This window comes from Scyliorhinus canicula, chromosome 9 (assembly GCF_902713615.1).
Source record: "Scyliorhinus canicula chromosome 9, sScyCan1.1, whole genome shotgun sequence".
Classification (NCBI taxonomy): Eukaryota; Metazoa; Chordata; class Chondrichthyes; order Carcharhiniformes; family Scyliorhinidae; genus Scyliorhinus; species Scyliorhinus canicula.
Window position 1 is genome coordinate 52,211,765 of NC_052154.1, and position 20,917 is coordinate 52,232,681.

The window sequence follows — 20,917 nt, forward strand, 5'->3', positions numbered from 1 at the left end:
TCGGGGTGCGGAGAATCCAGGCCCAGGTATTCCTCCAATTTTTTTTTTCTTTATTAACCCTGGTCTTTTCTCTTTATCTTGTTTATCTCCGACGTGGCTGGGAGAAGGTGGCGGAGTGGGGGGCAGACTGTGCAGTCATGGTGTTCCAACTATCATGTTTTTTTTAATAAATGTTTTTTATTAGATTTTTGAACAAAGTATATTTGCCGTTATGTACACAGAATATATATATATATATATATAGTAGGCATCTGTTTGTGCCGGAGAGACAATTCCGGAGGGTAATCCTGGTGCTGGTGTTGCCGCCGTTGTCTTCTTGTGCACACTTGCGCTTCAGCCGGTCCTCCCGTCTTCCGCCTGTATTCTCCTTTTTCTCTGTTCCTGTGGTTGTCAAGTGAGTTAACGTTTCCCTGCCTCCCATCCCCCTCCCCCTCCCCCCACCTACCTCGCTGGCCCTCCTCTATTGTTCCCTGTCTCTTCCCTCCTCCCCTCCCCCCCCCCCCCCCCCCCCCCCGTGGTTCGCCTTTCCTTCCTCTTAGATTGAGCTGTTCCCCCCCCCCCCGCCTTCTCCTGGTCTATCTCTCCCCCTCATGCTTTGGCTGCTTTCCCTTGGTTCTTGGCTATTCTTCTGCTTGTTTGTTGGCCACAAACAAATCCTGGAACAATTGGGTGAATGGCTCCCATTGTGGAAGCTGTCGTCTGACCCTCGGATGGCGAATTTGATTTTCTCCATTTGGAGAGATTCCAAGGTCGGACAGCCAGTCTGCAGCTTTGGTGGTGCTGCTGACCGCCAGCCAAACAGGATTCTACGGCGGGAGATCAGGGAGGCAAAGGCAAGGGCGTCCGCCCTCCTCCCCCGGAATAGATCTGGCTGGTCTGAAACCCTGAAGACCGACACTTTCGGGCATGGCTCCACCCTCACCCCCACCACTTTGGACATTGCCTCGAAGAAGGCAGTCCAGTACCCCGCAAGTCTGGGGCAAGACCAAAACATGTGGGCGTGGTTGTCTGGGCCTCCTTTGCACCGTTCGCATCTGTCCTCCACCTCCGGGAAGAACCTACTCATACGAGTTCTTGTTAAGTGGGCTCTATGTACCACTTTTAGTTGCTTCAGGCTGAGCCTTGCACACGTGGAGGTGGAGTTGACCCTATGCAGTGCATCGCTCCAGAGTGCCCACCCTATTTTGATCCCCAGGTCCTCCTCCCATTTCATTCTTGTTGCGTCCAGTACGGTGTCGGCCCCTTCTACCAGTCGGTCATATATGTCGCAACAGTTTCCTTTCTCTAATATGCTTGCGTCCAGTAACTCTTCCAGTAATGTCTGTCGTGGTGGTTGTGGGTAAGTCCTTGACTCCTTTCGTAGGAAGTTTTTGAGTTGCAGGTACCTTAGCTCGTTCCCACCTGGCTAGCTGGAATTTCTATGTCAGTTCGTCAAGTGTTGCAACCCTGCCATCGATGTATAGGTCCCTGACTGTCAGTGTCCCCCTGTCCTGTCTCCACCTTTTGAAGGTGGCGTCAGTCAGTGCTGGTGTGAACCTATGGTTGTTGCAGATGGGAGCTTTGTCTGACATTTTGGTCAAGCCAAATTGCTGCCATAGTTGAGTCCAGGACTGGAGGGTGGCTATCACCACAGGGCTGCTGGAGTGTTTTTTGGGTGGGGATGGGAGTGCCGCCGTGGCGAGGGCCTGGAGGAAGGTCCCCTTACAGGAGGCCTCTTCCGCACACCCGCTCGGCTTCTGGCTCCTTGATCCATCCCCTTATTCGCTCGGCCGTCGCCACCCATTGGTAGAATTGTAGGTTTGGGAGGGCTAGCCCTCCCCTTGATTTTGTTTTTTGTAAGACCTTCTTTGGGATCCAAGTATTCTTCCCCCCCCATACGAACGCCATGATTAGTTTGTCTAAAGCTTTGAAAAAGGCCTTGGGGATGTAGATCAGGATGGATCTAAATAGGATGAGGCACCTTGGCAGCATGTTCATTTTGATCATCTGGACTCTCCCCGCCAGGGAGAGTGGGAGTGTGTTCCATCTTTGCAGGTCCTTTTTTACTTCCTCTGTCAGACTGGTGAGGTTCCATTTGTGGATCCCTTTCCAGTCATGGGCTATTTGGATCCCCAGGTAGCGGAATTTGTGTCGGGCTTGTTTAAACGGCAGCCACATTAGTGCTGCCCCACCTACTTGTGGGTGTACCAGGAAGATCTCGCTTTTGCTCATGTTGAGTTTGTAGCCCGAGAAGGCGCCAAACTCTTTCAGGAGCGCAATGATTCCGTCCATGCTGCTTTGTGGGTCTGAAATGTAAAGGAGCAGGTCACCTGCATAGAGTGAAACTCTGTGCTCTCTGTGCCCCTTTGGTTCCCCCTCCAGCTTTTTGCCGCTCTAAGCGCAATTGCTAGTGGCTCGATCGCTAGGGCGGACAGCAGCGTGGACAGTGGGCATCGTTGTCTGGTGCCCCTGTGCAGCTGGAAGTATCTGGAGTTGGCGTTATTTGTCCGTACGCTCGCCATGGGAGCGTTGTTTAGGAGTTTCACCCAGGAGGTGAATCCTGTTCCAAGCCTCAACCGCTCCAGTACCTCTGAGGTATTTCCATTTGACTCTGTCGAAGGCCTTTTCTGTGTCGAGGGAGACGATCACCTCTGATGTTCTCTCCCCGGATGGGGTCATTATCACGTTCAGCAGGCGCCTAATGTTGGAGGTAAGCTGTCTACCTTTGACAAAGCCTGTCTGGTCCTCTGCGACCACCTCCGGCACGCAGTCTTCTAGACTTTTAGCTAGAATCTTGGCCAGTATTTTGGCATCTGCGTTCAGCAGTGAGATGGGTCTGTATGACCCACATTCTGTTGTGTCTTTATTTTTCTTAGGTATCAGTGAGATTGAGGCCTGTGCTAGCGTGGGTGGTATTGTGCCCTTAGCCAGCGAGTCTGTAAACATCTCCCGCAGGTGCGGGACCAGTGCTGTCGCAAATTTTTTGTAGAAGTCCACCGGGAATCCATCTGGTCCTGGCGCCTTCCCCGCCTGCATGGAGCTAATGCTGTCCATGATCTCTCCCAGTGCTAGTGATGCTTCCAGGCCCCGTTTTCTGCCCTCCCCCACTACTGGTATGTCCAGTCCATCAAGGAACCGTTTCATCCCGGACTCCCCCATTGGGGGCTCTGAGGTGTATAGCTCTTGGTAAAAAGCCCTGAAGGCTTTGTTGATCTTTTCTGGCTGTTTCGAATGTGCCTCTAGTATCCCTGATTTGTGCAATTTCTCTGGTGGCTGTCTGCTTTTTCAGCTGGTGTGCCAGCAGGCGGCTGGCTTTGTCTCCGTGTTCTATAGGGTTCCACGTGCTTGGCGGAGTTTAAGCACTGCTTTCCTGGTGGAGAGCAGATCAAAGTTCCTTTGTAACTCTTTCCTCTCCGCCAGGAGCTCTACGGTCGGGGCCTCGGAGTATTTATGGTCTACCTCCAGTATGGAGTTGACCACTGCTGCCTAGCCGCCCTTTCCTCCCTATCTCTTCGCGCTTTGAAAGCGATGATTTCCCCTCTTAGTACGGCCATTAGCGCTTCCCAGAACATGAAGGGTGAGACCTCCTCATTCTGATTATTCTCCATGTACTCTGCTGTGGCCCGCGATATCTTTTCATTGAAAGCCTGGTCAGCTTGTAGGGTAACGTCCAACCTCCATGTGGGGTGTTGGGCCCTGACCGTCTCCAGCTTGACGTCCATGTAGTGTGGAGCGGGGTCTGATATCACAATTGCGGAGTATTCCACTTTGTCTATCCCCGGAAGCACCATTTTCCCCACCACAAAGAAGTCAATTCTGGTGTAGACGTTGTGTACTGGGGAGAAGGAAAACTCCTGCTCCCCTGGGTGGGTGAACCTCCAGGGGTCCACCGCTCCCATCTGTTCCATAAAGTGACCGAGTTCCCTTGCCATGTTGAGCCCACTATCATGTTGTGGGGTAGGCTTTGGTATCTTTGGAATCCTGCCAGGAACATGTCTAATTTGGTGCACTGATTTAAAAAAAATATTAAAGTACCCAATTATTTCTTTGTCCAATTAAGGGGCAATTTAGCCAGGCCAATCCACTTAACTTGCACATCTTTGGGTTGTGGGGGTGAAACGCACACAGGCTCAAGGAAAATGTGCAAACTCCACATGGACCCAGGGCTGGGATTTGAACTGGGGTCCTCAGCGCTGTAGGCAGCAGTGCTAACCACTGTGCCACATGCTGACCCCTGGTGCATTGATATTTGTAGAGAACAGACTTATGATCATAGAATCATATAGAACAGTACAGCACAAAACAGGCCCTTCGGCCCTCAATGTTGTGCCGAGCCATGATCACCCTACTCAAACCCACGTATCCACCCTATACCCGTAACCCAACAACCCCCCCTTAACCTTACTTTTATTAGGACACTACGGGCAATTTAGCATGGCCAATCCACCTAACCCGCACATCTTTGGACTGTGGGAGGAAACCGGAGCACCCGGAGGAAACCCACGCACACAGGGGGAGGACGTGCAGACTCCACACAGACAGTGACCCAGTCGGGAATCGAACCTGGGACCCTGGAGCTGTGAAGCATTTATGCTAACCACCATGCTACCCTGCTGCCCCACCACATCATAGAATTTACCATGCAGAAGGACGCCATTTGGCCCATCGAGTCTGCACCGGCTCTTGGAAAGAGCACCCTATCCAAACCCACACCTCAACCCTATCCCCATAACCCAGTAACCCCACCCAACACTAAGGGCAATTTTGGACACTAATTGCATGACCAATCCACCTAATCTGCACATCTTTGGACTGTTGGAGGAAACCGGAGCACCCGGAGGAAACCCATGCACACACGGGGAGAATGTGCAGACTCAGCACAGACAGTGACCCAAGCTGGGAATCGAACGTGGGACTCCGGAGCTGTGAAGCAATTGTGCTAACCACTATGCTACCGTGCTGCCTAAACTTTACACCAATGGAATCTGCGTATTTTGCATGGAAAGTATGATCGTGTGAGCACATTAACAGGAAAGGGATAGATTCTGGCTTTAATATAGGTCCCAAAATTCAAAAGGCAAGTGGCAGCCAATCCCCGCAGTGGTGACTGATTGTTGGCACAGTTTCTTTTGAATATGTGAACTGGATTAAAATGTTGGCATTTACTTAAATTGGGTGGATCGACCCCCGACCCCTTTCTCAGAGCAGGAGGGTGCTGAGCTAAGTCATGTTTCTTTTGCTGAGTGCTGCTTACCCATTGATGTACCATCAATTGGACGCGAGACATGATGAAAGTCCAAACTTAGGCTTTAATCAGCTAGATGTTAGCCCGGCGGTCGACTACAGTGAAAGGCCAACCACTGGAACCTCTGGGTACTTATACCCCGTCTACTTGCCCCTCGACCAATTGGTGAGCAGTCACATGACTAGTCTCAGCCAATCAGCCGAGAGGCACATGACCAGCCAGAGCCAATGGGAAAATGGTGCTCTGCACCAATGGCAGCACTCCTAGTCATCCCATCACACCCATTATTTAAATATTCCCCTCGTGTTGTATTAGGGACACAAGACACAGCAGGAGCATGACAGCAAGTGTAGGTTCTGCCCAGCTGCACTTCCAATGGTGCCATTTCACCAGAATGTGTAAATGTGGACATAAAACTGTTAATTAAAAATCGTGACTGTTACTTCAAAGTGAAGATGCGCAGGCATGAATGCCTTGCTATATTCAAGACTTTTGATAGTATAGTGCTAATACGAGTTACCTTCCAACAATTTACTTGTTTAGATTTTTGATGTAGAAAAGTAATATAACTTCATGATTTAAAATGTTTTAAATTTCATTGGTAGGAGGAAGCCCTTTAACAGGAAATAGTTTTATCTGATAGAATTCGAAAGTAAGGACAACATAGCATCAGGTCAATCGCTTTCTCTATGTCATGGACAACCAATGGACCGAGCAGCGGTAGTCTCAGATTTACACCATTTTGCCATCTTTAAAACCCCTTCCAGCGTGAGAGGAATCCTTTACCCTGGCACTGTGTTGCTGCTGCAAAATATTCAAAATTACACTTGTCGAATGTCTTAAAATCTCAACTGGAATCTTCCATTTCATGCTCAAACTGTCGTGCCACTTTGGTCTCAAGGACACAGGTTCAACTTTACACCAATGGAATCTGTGATGCGTATTTTGCATGGAAAGTATGATCGTGTGGACATAACGGAAAGGGGTGGAGTCATATTATTTTGGCAATAACCTTTAAAGGTCAGACACGGGGTGAATTTTAAGCATGACATTCAACGACCAGTTACTTCTGAGAATTTAGGTTAAAACATCCAGCTTGCCAGTGTGCATTATCAATGCGCTAGGAGCAGCGAACGTTCTGCCTCAGATCCCTCCAACTCCAACCGTCAGATTCCAGCAGCTTCCACTGCACGCGCTTCGGGGGGCCGGGGGTAAGGGACAAGAGCCTGGCGCGCATGCCCAGTCGGTGCCCGCTCCACCAAACCTGATAGCGGAAGCGCTCTGAGGTTAGTGATTGACGTCATATCTTGACCAATCACGGAGCCGCACCTTGCCGGCGCCTCCCGCGATTGAACAGTTCCTTTGGGGGCGTTGCCAATCGGGAGCAGCGCCGGGGGTCAGTTGAGGCGGGACTTGGCACAGGCACAGGTTTGGTTGTCGCGCGTTTACATCCGCCCGGGAATACAGCTCGGTTTATTTACAGCCGCTCTGGGCTTCCCTTCGGGTGGCTTTCTCCTCTCCTTCACCCCCCCCCCCCCACCGTAAATCGGCCGCCAGCTGGGATCTTGTCGGCTCTTTATTACAGGGTCCCGAGAGGCAGAGCGGAGGTGTCCCGGCTCTGTAAGTGAAAGTTGGGAACTGGAGCTGAGTGAGTGAATGAATGTGTCAGAATCCCCCAGGCACCTCTCTTCTCCCCCCCCCCCCCCCCCCCCATTCCCCAACCATCTCCCCCATCCCCCCAAGCATTCACACCCCCTCTCTTTCCCCCCCCCCCCCTCCCCCCAGTATCTCCCCACCCCCATCTCCCAAGCATCACCCAATCTCCCTGGCATCTCTTCTACCCCCCTCCCCCCCCCCCCAATCGATCCCCCAGGCACCTCTTCTCCCCCCCCCCCATTCAATCTCCCAGTTAGCTCCTCATCTCTCAATTCCCCTAGGCACCTTCCTCCCCCCACCCCTGCTCGATTGCACCTAACCTTTGGGCCCCGAGTGTGTGGATAAGTATATCCTTTTCATTGTTGTCCTTCCTCACTTGAAGATGTTGGTATCTTTCCACTGTGTTCTGACTGTCTCTGGTGTTAGACCTTTGCCTTCAGGTGCTGAGGTTGACGGTATCATGATCCAAAAGCTAACATTAGGCAGAAATAGGGAGTGAAAAAAATCTGGTGCGGGATTCTGTGATCCTGAGGCTAAGTGTTGATGCCGTCGGAAATGCCGTTGCGTTTCTCGATGGCGCCAACACGACCTCAGGATCAGCAATTCTGGCTCCCACAGGGCACTGGAGCGGTTCACGCCACTCCAGTTGCTGATCCTACTGTGAACTGGGATCCGTGCATGCGCAGTGGCACTGGTGCCAATGTGCGCATGCGCAGTGGCTTCCTTCAATGCACCGGCTCTGACGCAACATGGCGCAGGACTACAGTGGCCGTCATGGAAGAAACGAGGCCGCCAGCCAGAGAGGCCAGCCTGCCGATCGGTGGGCCCGATTGTGGGCCACCTCCCCCCCCGGGTCGGGCCCCCCCCCGACCCTTACACGCTGAATTCGCAGGTGTGGGCGGGACTCGGCGTTTTTACTATGGCCGCTCTGTGATTTGAGCGGGGGCGTGTAGAGCGGCCCCCGACTGGTGCCATGCCAACCACACTGGTGCCAATGGTGCCAATTCTCTGCTCTGTGGAGAATTGTGTGCCAGCGGCGTGGCGCAATTTGCACTGGTCGCGGGGATTCTCCAGCCTGTCCCTGGGCTGATAAAATCCCACCCCTGTTGTTTTCCCACCGTAAGTTTTGGGTAACTGATGCCATTTTTGTGCTTTCTTGATTGTTACCCGATATGAGTTAGGTTTGGTGCATAGACCAGATGTGTGATTTGTAGCTGGCCGTTTAACTGCTTTGGATGGTTCAGTACTGTAGCACTTCGTGCATTTACTTACAGAGCCACCGAGGAAAGGACAGTTCTTTCTCCAAGCAAATTATGTTTTAATTTTGAGGGATTTGTTTTTCAGAGTACAGCCACAGCGATCTATCTCAGTTTTACCTTTTAATAACAAGCTTAGATATTCATACCCTTGACTGCCAATGCACAGTGGTTGCAGAGTTTACCATATACAAGGTGCAATGCAACACCCATCAAGACTCCTGTGACAGCTCCTTCCAAAGTGGGCAGCACGGTAGCACAAGTGGATAGCACTGTGGCTTCACAGCGCCAGGGTCCCAGGTTCGATTCCCCTCTGGGTCACTCTGTGTGGAGTCTGCACGTTCTCCCCGTGTCTGCGTGGGTTTCCTCTGGGTGCTCCGGTTTCCTCCCACAGTCCAAAGATGTGCAGATTAGGTGGATTGGCCATGCTAAATTGCCCTCAGTGATCAAAAACAGGTTAGAAGGGGTTATTGGGTTACGGGGTGGAAGTGAGGGCTTAAGTGGGTTGGTGCAGACTCAATGGGCCGAATGGCCTCCTGCACTGTATGTTCTATGTTCTAAAACAAGCAGAAGGACATGGGCAGCAGATGCATGGAACATCACCATCTGCAAATCCCCTCCAAGCGATGCACCATCTTAACTTGGAACTATATTGCTGTTCCTTCACTGTCACTGGGTTAAAATCCTGGAACACTCTTCCAACAGCACTGTCTGTACCTACTGTACATGGACTGCAGTGGGCCAGGAAGGTGGCTCATCATTTCCTTCACTAAGGCAGTTAGGGATGGGCGACAAATGCTGGCCTAATTGCCAGTCCCCCACCCATGAAAGAATAAAAAAAAATCTAAGGTGAATTTAAGGTCATACAATAGTGTATGCTAACCATTCCAATAAACCTGTTCAGATTTTTATGGTTGTGGGCCAGCTTCATGTTTTTTGACCTGCTTCAGGAATGCATGATGGAATACAAGCTGATGCACTATATTGCATTGCCTTTTGATAAAGGGCTATGATTAGTTTTGATTCTTTTGTTGCTGTTGTGATTTTCTTTGGACTGAGATATTTTCTTTACTGTCGATTATCTTGATTATGATCTGACAATGGAAAATGGGTTTAGTTGAAGGGCAGCATGATTTTCCTGAAGTGAGTGGTTTAAAATTTGGATATCGGCCGTTAGGCTTGCACTGGATTTTGACATGTTGATCCTGCAATGATTGACCAGCTAATAAATGTAATTGTATGTATATTAACACCAGAGGATGTTTTTGAGAGAAAGGATGGTATAATTTTTTTTTATAATTGTAAAATAAGCAGTCAGGAGTTTCGCTGAATATTCTAATTGGGTGCTAAAGGTGTTAAATGTTCCTAGGTACAAAGTGTTCAAGAAATATAGGAAAGAAAAAAAAAAGGAGGAGGGGTGGTGGTGGTATTGGTTAAATAGAGAGTATTGCAGTGTTGTTAAAGAGAGAGTATTGCAGTGTTGTTAAAGAGAGAGTATTGCAGTGTTGTTAAAAAGAGAGTATTTTGCAGTGTTGTTAAAGAAAGAGTATTGCAGTGTTGTTAAAGACAGAGTATTTCAGTATTGTGGAAGGAGAATGTCCCAGAGGGTTCAAGGACGCAATCTATTTAGTTAGAACTAAAGCACAAAAAAGGTGCAATTACATTGTTCGGCATAGTCTATAGGCCACCAACGACTGGAAAGGATGTAGAGAAGCAAATTTGCAAATAAATTAGAGGTGCTAAAATTGTAGAGTACTTCTTTTTTTTAAATAAACTTAGAGTACCCAATTAGTTTTTCCAATTAAGGGGCAATTTAGCGTGGCCAATCCACCTATCCTACACATCTTTGGGTTGTGGGGGTAAAACCCACGCAGACACGGGGAGAATGTGCAAACTCCTCACGGACAGTGACCCAGGGCCGGGATTCGAAACCGGGTCCTTAGCCGTTTAGGCAGCAATGCTAACCACTGTGCCGTCCCTGTAGAGTACTTCTATTAGTGGATTTTAATTATCCAAATATAGTCTAGATTTATTCCCTTGAAAGGGAATGGTATGGCAACAAATCCAGAGCTCCTTGGTTGATGAAGTAGATAGTAATTAAGATAAAGAAGAAAAAGTGTGTATGCCAAGTGTCGGGCTGAAACTACAATTGAGAACCAGGTTGACAATTGAAGGTTCAGAAGGGAAGTGAAAAAACAAAAAGAGGGAGTATGAAAAGAGACTGACAGCTAATATAAAAGGGAATTCTAAAGTCTTCTATAGGCAAATAAGTAATAAAAGGAGGCATAGAGCCAAGGAGTGAATTTATGCATGGAGGCAGAGGACATAGCTAAGGTACTAAATGAATAATTTGCATCTGTCTTTGCCAAGGAAGAATACATGCTACCCAGGCAAAAGAGGAGGAGGAGGAGGAGGAGGAGGAGGAGGAGGTAATTCAGACATTGGCACGGTTCAAAATGAAAAGGGGCAGCACGGTTCAAAATGAAAAGGGGCAGACATTGGACAGGTTATCTTCATTTGAACCAGATGTGATGCATCTCCAGATGCGAGAAGTGAGAGAGGAAATTGTGGACCACTGGCCATAATTGTTCAGTCTTCCTCAGATTCTAGGATAGTGCCAGAGGACTAGAGAATTGCAAGCGTTACACTCTTGTTCAAAAAATGGTGTAAGGATGCGTCCAGCAACTGCAGGCCAATAGTGTAACTTTGGTGGAAGAAACTTTATAGAAACAATAATTTGGGACAAAGTTAATAATCTTAAGGGCAAATACAAGTTAATTCAGGAAAGCCAGGGAAAATCATGTCTAACTAACTTACTCGAGATGGGAGAGTTAACAGAGAAGGTTGATGAAGGCAATGTTGTTCATGTGGTGTACATGAACTTCCAAAAGGCATTTGATACAGTACTACACAGCAGACGTGTGAGCAAAATTAAGTAAGTTTGTGGATGATACAAGACTTGGAAACATTATGAACTGAGGAGGCTAGTGCAGAACCTCAAAAAGACATCAACAGGTTTGTAGAATGGGCAGACAGATGGCAAGAGGTTCAATGCAGAGAAAAGTGAAGTCTCTCATTTTGTTACAAAGAACAAAAGATAGTATGGAGAGATGGTATAAAATTGTGGGTGCAACTCTAAAGGAGGGACGAATCAGAGGGACCTGCATGTATATGTCATTTAATATGGTAGGACAGATTTAGCGAGTGGCTATTAAACATCCTCCTATTAAACATACAGTATCACATGCTTTGTTAATATGAGCATGGAGTACAAGAGCAAGGAGGTTATGCTGAACTTGTGTAAGTCACCTAGTTTGGCCTCAGCTGGCATATTGCTTCCAGTTCTGGGTGCCACACTTCAGGAAGAGGTGAAGGCAATGGAGAGAGTGCTGAAAAGATTCACAAGCATGGTTCCTGGGATGAAGGTAGATTGGAGAAGTTGTGAGAAAAGAAGGCTGAGAGAATATTTGTTGGAGGCATTCAAAATCATGAGGGGTACAGACATAGTAGCTAGAGAGAAACTGTTCCCACTCATGAAGGGATTGTGACCGAGTGTGCCCAGATTTCCAGTGATTAGTAAAATAATCAATAGTAATATGAGAAAAAACTTTTTTGTGCAGAAATGATTAGGGCCTGGAATGCTCTGCCTGAAAGTGTGGTGGAGAAGGACTGGAATTTGAAGAGAGAAAATGTGCAGGATTACGTGGAGAAGGCAGGAGAACGGAACTATGTGTTACCCTTTCGGAGAGCTGGTGCAGACACGGTGGGCCAAATGCCCTTCTGTGCCAGAACAATTCTGTGATTGAACTTCTATCTGAAGGGTATATTCTCTCTCTCAAGTGTGCAGCATGATCAGCATTTCAAACAGGTGGCTCTTCAGCATGATTTAGACTTGAGTGGTTGACTGACTGCAACTATAATATTGGAGTTCTGCTTCAGAGCTCTTCGTAAACACTCATTCAGCCTGGCAGAAACATTAGTTCACTTCAACAGTCACTCAAAATACCTCATCTAACCAATGTTTTCAGTGAATTCTTTTTATTGAATACATTAAACTTGTGAACATTAAAAAGCCTAATATGGATGCGAGACCTTGGCAGGATTTAAATTCTGTCCCTGAGAATTAGAATTCAAAGGATTGTTGTTAGTGAGCTGGGAGCTGCTTTTGTTCAGCTTCTTTGAAGGTAGAGTAGAAAACAGCACTGCCCTGGACAGGTTGTATGCAGTTCGGCTGGGTTAGGAATGAACACTGTTTTTCCTGATCTTAACATTGACAAGCTACATCTTCAAACATTCACAAAATGAAAACCTGACCCTCACAAAGGCAAATAATCGCTAGGTTCTATATTATTATTATTTTTTAAATTTCGAGTACCCAATTCATTTTTTCTAATTAAGGGGCAATTTAGCATGGCCAATCCATCTAGCCTGCACATCTTTGGGTTGTGGGGGCGAGACCCATGCAAACACGGGGAGAATGTGCAAACTCCACACGGACAGTAACCCAGAGCCGGGATCGAACCTGGGACCTCGGCGCGTGAGGCAGCAGGGCTAACCCACTGCGTCACTGTGCAGCTCTGGTTCTATATTATTTTAAGAAAAAAAAAATCTGTGGCTTGAATTATATACATTTTGAAAATCGAGGTGGTGAATCCTGCTTGGGTAAGTACGTCTGACGTTTTCAAACAATTGTTCATGAGCTGTGACTTGGAAGGAAACTTGCAGGTGCTGGTTGTTTCCATGCACCTACTATCCGTGATCCTTGAGGTAGTGGCGATTGTATGTTTAGAAGGTGCTCTCGAAGGAGCCTTTGGGATTTGCTGCATTAAATTTGCCATCGCACTCCTGACTTGTGCCTTGTAGTAATAATAATAATAGCCTATTGTCACAAGTAGGCTTCAATGAAGTTACTGTGAAAAGCCCCCAGTTGCCTGTTTGGGGAGGCTGGTACGGTAATTGAACCCGTGCTGCTGGCATTGTTCTGCATTGCAAGCCAGCTATTTAGCCCAATGTGCTAAACCAGCCCCTGATTGTAGATGGTGGTCAGACTTTGGGGAGCCAGGAGACTAGTTACTTCCTGCAAAATTCCCAGCATCTGACCTGCTGGTCCCAGTTGAGTTTCTCTGATCACCTTTCTCCTGCTGGATGTTGATGGTGGGGCATTCAACAATGCTAATACCATTGAATGTCAAGGAAATGAGGATATTCTCTATCTTGTTGGAGCTAGTTGTTGCTCTACAATTGTGTAGCATGAATGTTACTTGTCTTATCACACCAAGCCTGAATATTATCCATGTCTTATTGCATGAGGACAGTCGGTGCTTCATTATTTATTTGAAGAGTTGCAAGTGGAATTCAAATAGGGATGTCTTGCTGAAATTATACAGGACCTTGGCGAGACCACACCAGGAATATAGTGTAGTTTTTGTCTCCTTATCTGAGGATGGGTGTTCTTGCTATTGAGGGAGTGCAGCGAAGGTTTACCAGACTAATTTCTGGGGTGGTGGGACTGACGTTTGAGGAAAGATTGAGTTGGTTAGGATTATATTCGCTAGAGTTTAGAAGAATAAGGGAAGATCTCATTGAAGCCAAAAAAATTCTAACAGGACTAGACCCGATAGATGCAGGAAGGATGTCCCCGGTGGTCGGATAGTCCAGAGTAAGGGGTCACAGTCTAAGGATACAGGGTAAACCATTTCGGACTGAAATTAGAAATTTCTTCACAGAGTGACCCTGTGGAATTCGTTACCACAGGAAATAGTTGAGTCCAAAACATTGTATGTTTTCAAGAAGGAGTTAGATATAGCACTTGGGGCCAAAGGGATCAAAGAACATGGGGGTTGGGGGCTGGTGGGAAGCAGGAACAGGTTACTGAGTTGGATTATCAGCCATGATCAGAATAAATGGCAGAGCAGGCTTGAAGGGCCAAATGGCCGCCTCCTTCTATGTTCTATGCTTCTATGAATTGAGCACTGGACAATTATCAGCAAGTGTCCCCTCCTCTGACTTTATGATGGAGCAAAGAGTCATTAATGAAGCAGCTGAAGGTGATTTGGATTTTGGATTGAGCCTTGAGGAGCTTCTGAAGTGATATCCTGCAATTGAGTTGATTGGCCTCCAACAACCACAACTTTCCTTTGTGACATGTATGGCTTCAGCCAGTGGGGATTTTTATCCCACCCGATTTCCATTCTCTTCAATACGCCTCTTTAACACCACACTTAGTCAATTGCTGCCTTGATCTCACTCTCACGTTCCGCCTGGGTTTCAACTCTTGTGCATGTTTGGACCAAAGCTGTATTTTATGGTCTGGAGCCAAGTGGCCTTGGCAGAACCCACACCGAATATTGCTGAGCAGGTTATTCGCGAGTAAATGGTGCTTGATAAAATTGTAGAAATGTAAAAACATAAAAAATAGGAGCCTACTCTGCCATGATCATGGATGAACCTCTTATCTCAGTGCCATACTGCAGCGCTCATCCCATATCTCTCTTGACACCTTAAGAGTCTAGAAATCACGGGCGGGATTCTTCCGTACCCGGCGGGGCGGGGGGTCCCGGCGGGACAGAGTGACGTGAACCACTCCGGCGTCGGGCTGCCCCAAAGGTGCGGAATCCTCCGCACCTTCAGGGGCCGGCGGTGGAGTGGTTTGCTTCCCGCCGGCCGGCGTGGAAGGCCTTTGGAGCCTCTCCAGCTGGGGCGAAGGGACTCCGCCGGCCGGCGCGGGTCTCGGGAGCGTCACCGGCTGCTGACGTCATCCCCACGCATGCACAGGTGGGGGATTCACATACGCATCGGCCATGGCGGAGGCTTACATGGCCGGCGCGTAGGAAAAGAGTGCCCCCACGGCACAGGCCCTCCCGCGAATCGGTGGGCCCCGATTCCGGGCCAGGCCACCGTGGGGGCATCCCCGGGGCCAGATCGCACCAGGCCAAGACCCTGGAGCCCGCCCGCGCCGCTAGGTCCCGCCAGTAAGGGACCTAGTCCAATTTAAGCCGGCGGGATCTGCATAGAACCAGCGGGACTTTGGCCCACTGCAGGTGGGAGAATCGCCGGGGAGGGGGGCGCTGCCAGCGGCCGCCGACCGCGTGGCGCGATCCCCGCCCCCGCAGCTGGTGGGGGCGGGATTCACACCGACCCCTGGCGATTCTCCAACCCGGCGGGGGGTCGGAGAATCCCGTCCCTATTGTCTCTGACACCTAATGGTTTGTTGATTGAGAGTAGAATGATCTTGCCAAATTGGATTTATCCCATTCACAGAAAAAGAGAATATAGGTGGGCAGTTTCTAACTTTGTCAGGTGGATGCCGAGTTCGAGCTGTACAGGAACAGTTTGGCAAGAGGCATTGCCAGCATGGTAGCACAAGTCTTCAATACTGCAGTTGCAAGTTGTTGGGACACATCCTTTGTATCCAGAGTGCTCACTTATTTTGCAATTGCATTTAGTCCCATGTTGCTTCATCAAGTTGGCGCCTCATTTTAGATGTGTCTGGTGCTGTTTCTGACATTTGGTTCCACACTTCCCATTGAACCGAAGTACCTGGACCTGCACCGTCAGTGCTGTAAGATACAGGGCTATGGACTGGGTGTTGGAAGGTGGAATTAGAAAAGGCAGCTGAGCGTCCGCTGACTGGTATGGACAAGATGGGCCGAATGGCCCCTTCTCTGCTACAACTTTTCTATGATCCCCTGATTTGATAGTATTAGAAGTGGAATGGCTGGTTTAGCTCACTTGGCTAGACGCTGGTTTATGATGCAGAGCAAGGCCAGCAGTGCGAGTTAAATTCCTGTACCATCTGAGGTTATTCATGAAGACCCTGCTTTCTCAACCTTGCCCCTTGCCTGAGGTGTGGTGATCTTCAGGTTAAATCACCACCAGTCAGATCTCCCCCTCAAAGGGGACAGCAGCCTATTATCATCTGTTACTATGGCCTCCCCTAATGAGGGATATACTGGGCCATGAGGTTACAGATTGTGATGGAATTCACAAGGCCAGTCGTGTCTTGAGTGGGTCCAGTTTTGAGCTGCTTGATCTGTTCTGAACATATCTCGCGTATCACAGGGTAAGGAGCATACAACATAAGAGGGTGCATCAGCATTAGGTAGATTGGTGAGGTCAAGTAGATTATTTTCCTCCTGGTTTCCGTGCTGCCAGTTGCCATCGGCCCAATCTATTAACGACGTCCTTCATAACTTGATCAATTATACAACTGAGTGATTCTTGCTTCTACACAAATAAGTCCACCCACAATCATAGAATCATCGATTTTACAGTGCAGAAGGAGGCCTTTCGGCCTATCGAGTCTGCACTGCCCCTTGGAAAAGCCCACACCTCCACTTTATCCCCATAATCCCTGCTGACCGTTTGAAAACGAGGAGCAATTTAGCATTGACAATCCACCTAACCTGCACTTCTTTGGATTGTGGAAGGAAACCGGAGCACCCGGAGGAAACCCATGTAGACACGGGGAGAAAGTGCAAACTCCACACAGGTGGTCACCTGAGGCTGGAATTGAACACAGGTCTCTGAAGTTGTGAAACAGCAGTACTAACCACTCTGCACCCTGCCACCCCATTCTGTGCCCTTGCTACCCTCTGTGTTAGTCCCAAGTGGTGCTCAACATGAAGGGATATTGATTCATTATCTGAGGGAGAGTGGGAGATGATAATTAGCTGGAGGTTTCCTTGCCCATGTTTACCTGATGCGATGAGGTATCAGGTTAAGTCTGCCAGTGGGACAGTACGTACCAGGCGATGAGGATGGAGGAGTGTGGGTGTTGGCTGAAATATTTGATTTATCTTCATTTTTATTCTTCTTAAACATTTTCATGCAATTTGATGCAAATAACTGACTTGCGGAATTTAAATTTCTCCAGCTGCCATTGCAGAATTTGGACTTTTGTCAGGATAATTAATCCAGACCTATGGATTGCTAGTTCTGTAACATGACCACTATGCTAGAGTGACTAAGTTCACAAAACAGATGCAATTATAACTTTTGCTGAATAATTCATGTATCCATGATGCACAGCCTCCTGTATTTTGTGTGGCAATTATAGAACAGTTTATTTAAAAAATGGTTAGAATAATATTAAAATACCATCTTTTTTTTCTTTTCCAGCTGTCCAACAAATCTTTGACAAATGTCCTTCACCTGAAGAATTTATCTTCCTGCTGCAGAATCTGTGTTCAGCAGAATGACGAATGTACATCCTTCGGGCGCTTAGAATCATAATAACACATTGACTTTGAGAATACGATCAACACATTTTTACTGAAAACCTGCATCATGTTGAATTCTGCTATATGGAGCAAAGAGAAGTCCAATGTGACACTTCGTGATGAATTCAAATATTATTTGGTTCCTCAAGAATGTAGTGCGATTGATAAACATACTCAAATACCTTTAAGACTAGTTAAAGGTCGCATGCTAATGCTTCATGATCGAGGTCCTCACATGTCAAATGTTCATTCTAACAAGAATAAAAGAGGGTTTATTACTGTGCAGTGCTTAGAACAGCCATATACTGTTATGCTTGCTGAAGAAAAAGATTTGCAAGAAATTGAGGGAAGGATAGCTGAACTGCTTTTAGCTGTTTCAGCCTGTGATGAGAGGCATGTTCTTTCCAAAAACAAACCAAAACTGCAGAAAGCACTCCAGATTGATTATGATTCTAGGGTTAAAGTTCAGCTGAGGTCTGGTGATGAGAAAGTACCCGGTATTGTACGATTCAAGGGATCGCTGCTACAGAGCAAGTTGCTGTGTGAATTGTGTTTTGGAGTGGAATTGTTGGTAAGTGTTCCAAATTCTTTTCTGTTTCTTGAAAGTAATAAGGTAAATTATATTGAATTAAAAGAGGGGGAGGGAGGTAGAAGCTTTTATGTCTTTCCCAGTTAACTTTGATGTTGAATAGTCAAAGACTGCAATCCTTAAATCAGCTCATTTTCTGCCTTAATAATTATTCTGCATGCTTGCTCTGGAAAAAAGCAATTTCTTTCCTGATTTGTAGAGTCCTATAGGATACACATTGGTCTCTATCTGTCCGAGCAGATCCTGAACAGAGTGAAAAGTTAATTATTAGTGGACCTTCTACGCTTTAACGAGGGAAGTTGAAGAATTAAGTTTATCTTGTCACAATTGTCACTTTGGTGAAGGTTCTCTCCCACCTTTTCTGCATCCTTTTATCTCTTTTTAAACATTTTTTAAATCTTGTTTTTTTACTTGTAATTTTTCCCCCTTTTTCCTCTTTTGAATGATCCAGACAGCATGGCATTGTGTAGTGAATAAAGGACCATAAGACAGGAGCAGAATTAGGCCACTCAGCCCATCGAGTTTGTTCCGCCATTCAATCATGGCTGATATTTTTCTCATCCCCATTCTCCTGCCTTCTCCCCATAACCCCTGATTCCCTTATTCATCAAAAACCTATCTATCTCTGTCTTAAAGACGCTCAGTGATTTAGCCTCCACAGCCTCCTGTAGCAAAGAGTTCCACAGATTCACCACCCTCTTGCTGAAGAAATTCCTCCTCATCTCTGTTTTAAAGGATCGTCCCTTCCATCTGAGATTGTGTCCTCTGCTTCTAGGTATTCCTACAAGTGGAAACATCCTCTCCACGTCCACTCTATCCAGGCCTCATAATATCCTGTAATTTCAATAACATTCCCCCTCATCCTTCTAAACTCCAATGAGTACAGACCCAGAGTCCTCGACCGTTCCTCATACGACAAGCTCTTCATTCCAGGGATCATTCTTGTGAACCTCCTCTGGACTCTTTCCAAGGCCAGCACATCCTTCCTTAGATACGAGGCCCAAAACTGCTCACAATACTCCAAATAGGGTCTGACCAGAGCGTTACATAGCCTCAGAAGAACATCCCTCGTCTTTTATTCCAGCCCTCTCGACAAGAATGCTAACATTGCATTTGCCTTCCTAACTGCCGACTGAACCTGCATGTTAATCTTAAGAGAAGCGTGAACAGGGACTCCCAAGTCCCTTTGTGCTTCTGATTTCCTAAGCATCTTCCCATTTAGAAAATAGTCTATGCCTCCATTTCTCCTTCCAAAGTGCATAACCTCACACTTTTCCACATTGTATTCCATCTGCCACTTTGCCCACTCTCCTAGCTTGTCCAAGTCCTTCTGCAGCCTGTCTGCTTTCTCAATACTACTTGCCCCTCCACAGATCTTTGTACCATCTGCAAACTTAGCAACAGTGCCTTCAGTTCCTTCCTCCAGATCATTAATGCATATTGTGAAAAGTTGTGGTCCCAGCACCGACCACTGAGGTACACCACTAATCACCGGCCGCCATCCTGAAAAAGACCCCTTTATCCCCACTCTCTACCTTCTGCCAGTCAGCCAATCCTCTATCTATGCCAGGATCTTACCCTTAACACCATGGGCTCTTAACTTATTTAACAGTCTCCGATGCGGCACCTTGTCAAAGCCCTTCTGGAAATCTAAATAAATCATGTCTACTGGTTCTCCTTTGTCTAACTTCCTTGTTACTTCCTCAAAGAACTCGAGCAGATTTCTAGTCCTCTGGGACCCTTCCTGCCTCCAGTGATTCCTGAAAGATCATCACCAATGCCTCCACAATCTCCTGAGCTATCTCGTTTCGAACAATGGGGTGTAGTCCATCCGGTCCAGGTGATTTATCCACCTTCCGACCTTTCAGTTTCCCCAGAACCTTCTCCTTAGGAATGTCACTGCGCTCGCCTCTGCCCCCTGGTTCTCCTGGACCTCTGGCATCCCACTGGTGTCTTCCACCGTGAAGATTGATGCAAAGTAACTATTCAGTTTGTCTGCCATTTCTTTGTTTCCTATTATTACTTCTCCAGCCACATTTTCCAGTTGTCCAATGTCTATTTTTGCCCCTCTCTTACCTTTTAAATATTGAAAAAAACTCTTCCTATCTTCCTTTAATTTACTAGCTAATTTGCACTCAAATTTCACCTTCTTCCCCCCTTATTGCTTTTTTAGTTGTCCTGTGCTTGCTGTTAAAAGGCTTCCCAATACTCTGACTTCCCACTAATCCTCACCACTTTGTATGCTTTTTCTTTAGCTTTTACGCTGTCCTTGACGTCCCTCGACAGCCATGGATGCCTTGTCCTCCCCTTAGCATGTTTCCTCCTCCTTGGGATAAATTTCTGTTGTGCCTCCCGAATAACCCCCCCAAAATTCCTGCCTTTGCTGTTCCACTGTCTTACCTGCTAGGCTCCTTTTCCAATCAACTCTGGCCAGCTCCTCCCTCATGTCTTTGTAGTTACCCTTATTTAATTGCAATACCGTTATAACTGATTGCAGCTTCTCCAACTCAAACTGCAGGGTAAATTCTATCATGTTGTGATCACTGCTCCCTGAGAGTTCCTTCACCTTAAGTTACCTAATCAAGTCTGCCTCATCATACATCATCAAATCCAGAATTGCCTGTTCCCTAGTGGGCTCTTGTCGCAAGCTGCTCCAAAAAAAATGTCTCTTAGACATTCTGCAAATTCTTTTTCTTGGGATCCACTACCAACCTGCATATTGAAGTCCTCCATGATTATTGTGCCTTATTTACATGACTTTTCTAACTCCTGATTTATTTTCTGCTCCACATCCTGACTACTGCTAGGGGGCCTGTACATTACTCCCATCAGGTTCATTTTACCTTTGCGATTCCTCAACTCTACCCACAGAGATTCTATGCCTTCTGATCCTACATCGCTCCTTGCTATCGATTTAACTTCATTCTTCACTAACAATGCAACCCCGCCCCCTTTGGCCATCTGCCTGTCC

The 20,917-nt window shown here is 47.2% G+C and overlaps 1 protein-coding gene across 3 annotated transcripts in view; it reads left to right on the top strand.

Moving 5' to 3' along the window:
• The first annotated feature begins 6,583 nt into the window (after window positions 1-6,583).
• cylda (cylindromatosis (turban tumor syndrome), a) overlaps window positions 6,584-20,917 on the top strand; it is a 72,073-nt gene continuing 57,739 nt past the window's right edge. Inside the window, exons 1-2 of one of the 3 annotated variants that reach the window (XM_038806705.1) lie at window positions 6,584-6,652; window positions 17,257-17,928. In XM_038806705.1, the coding sequence (XP_038662633.1) occupies window positions 17,425-17,928 (504 nt within the window). In that variant the 5' untranslated portion in view covers window positions 6,584-6,652; window positions 17,257-17,424. Of the gene's footprint in view, window positions 6,653-6,715; window positions 6,845-17,256; window positions 17,929-20,917 lie in introns of those variants that run through there. The other 2 variants (XM_038806704.1, XM_038806707.1) reach the window with 2 other exon arrangements.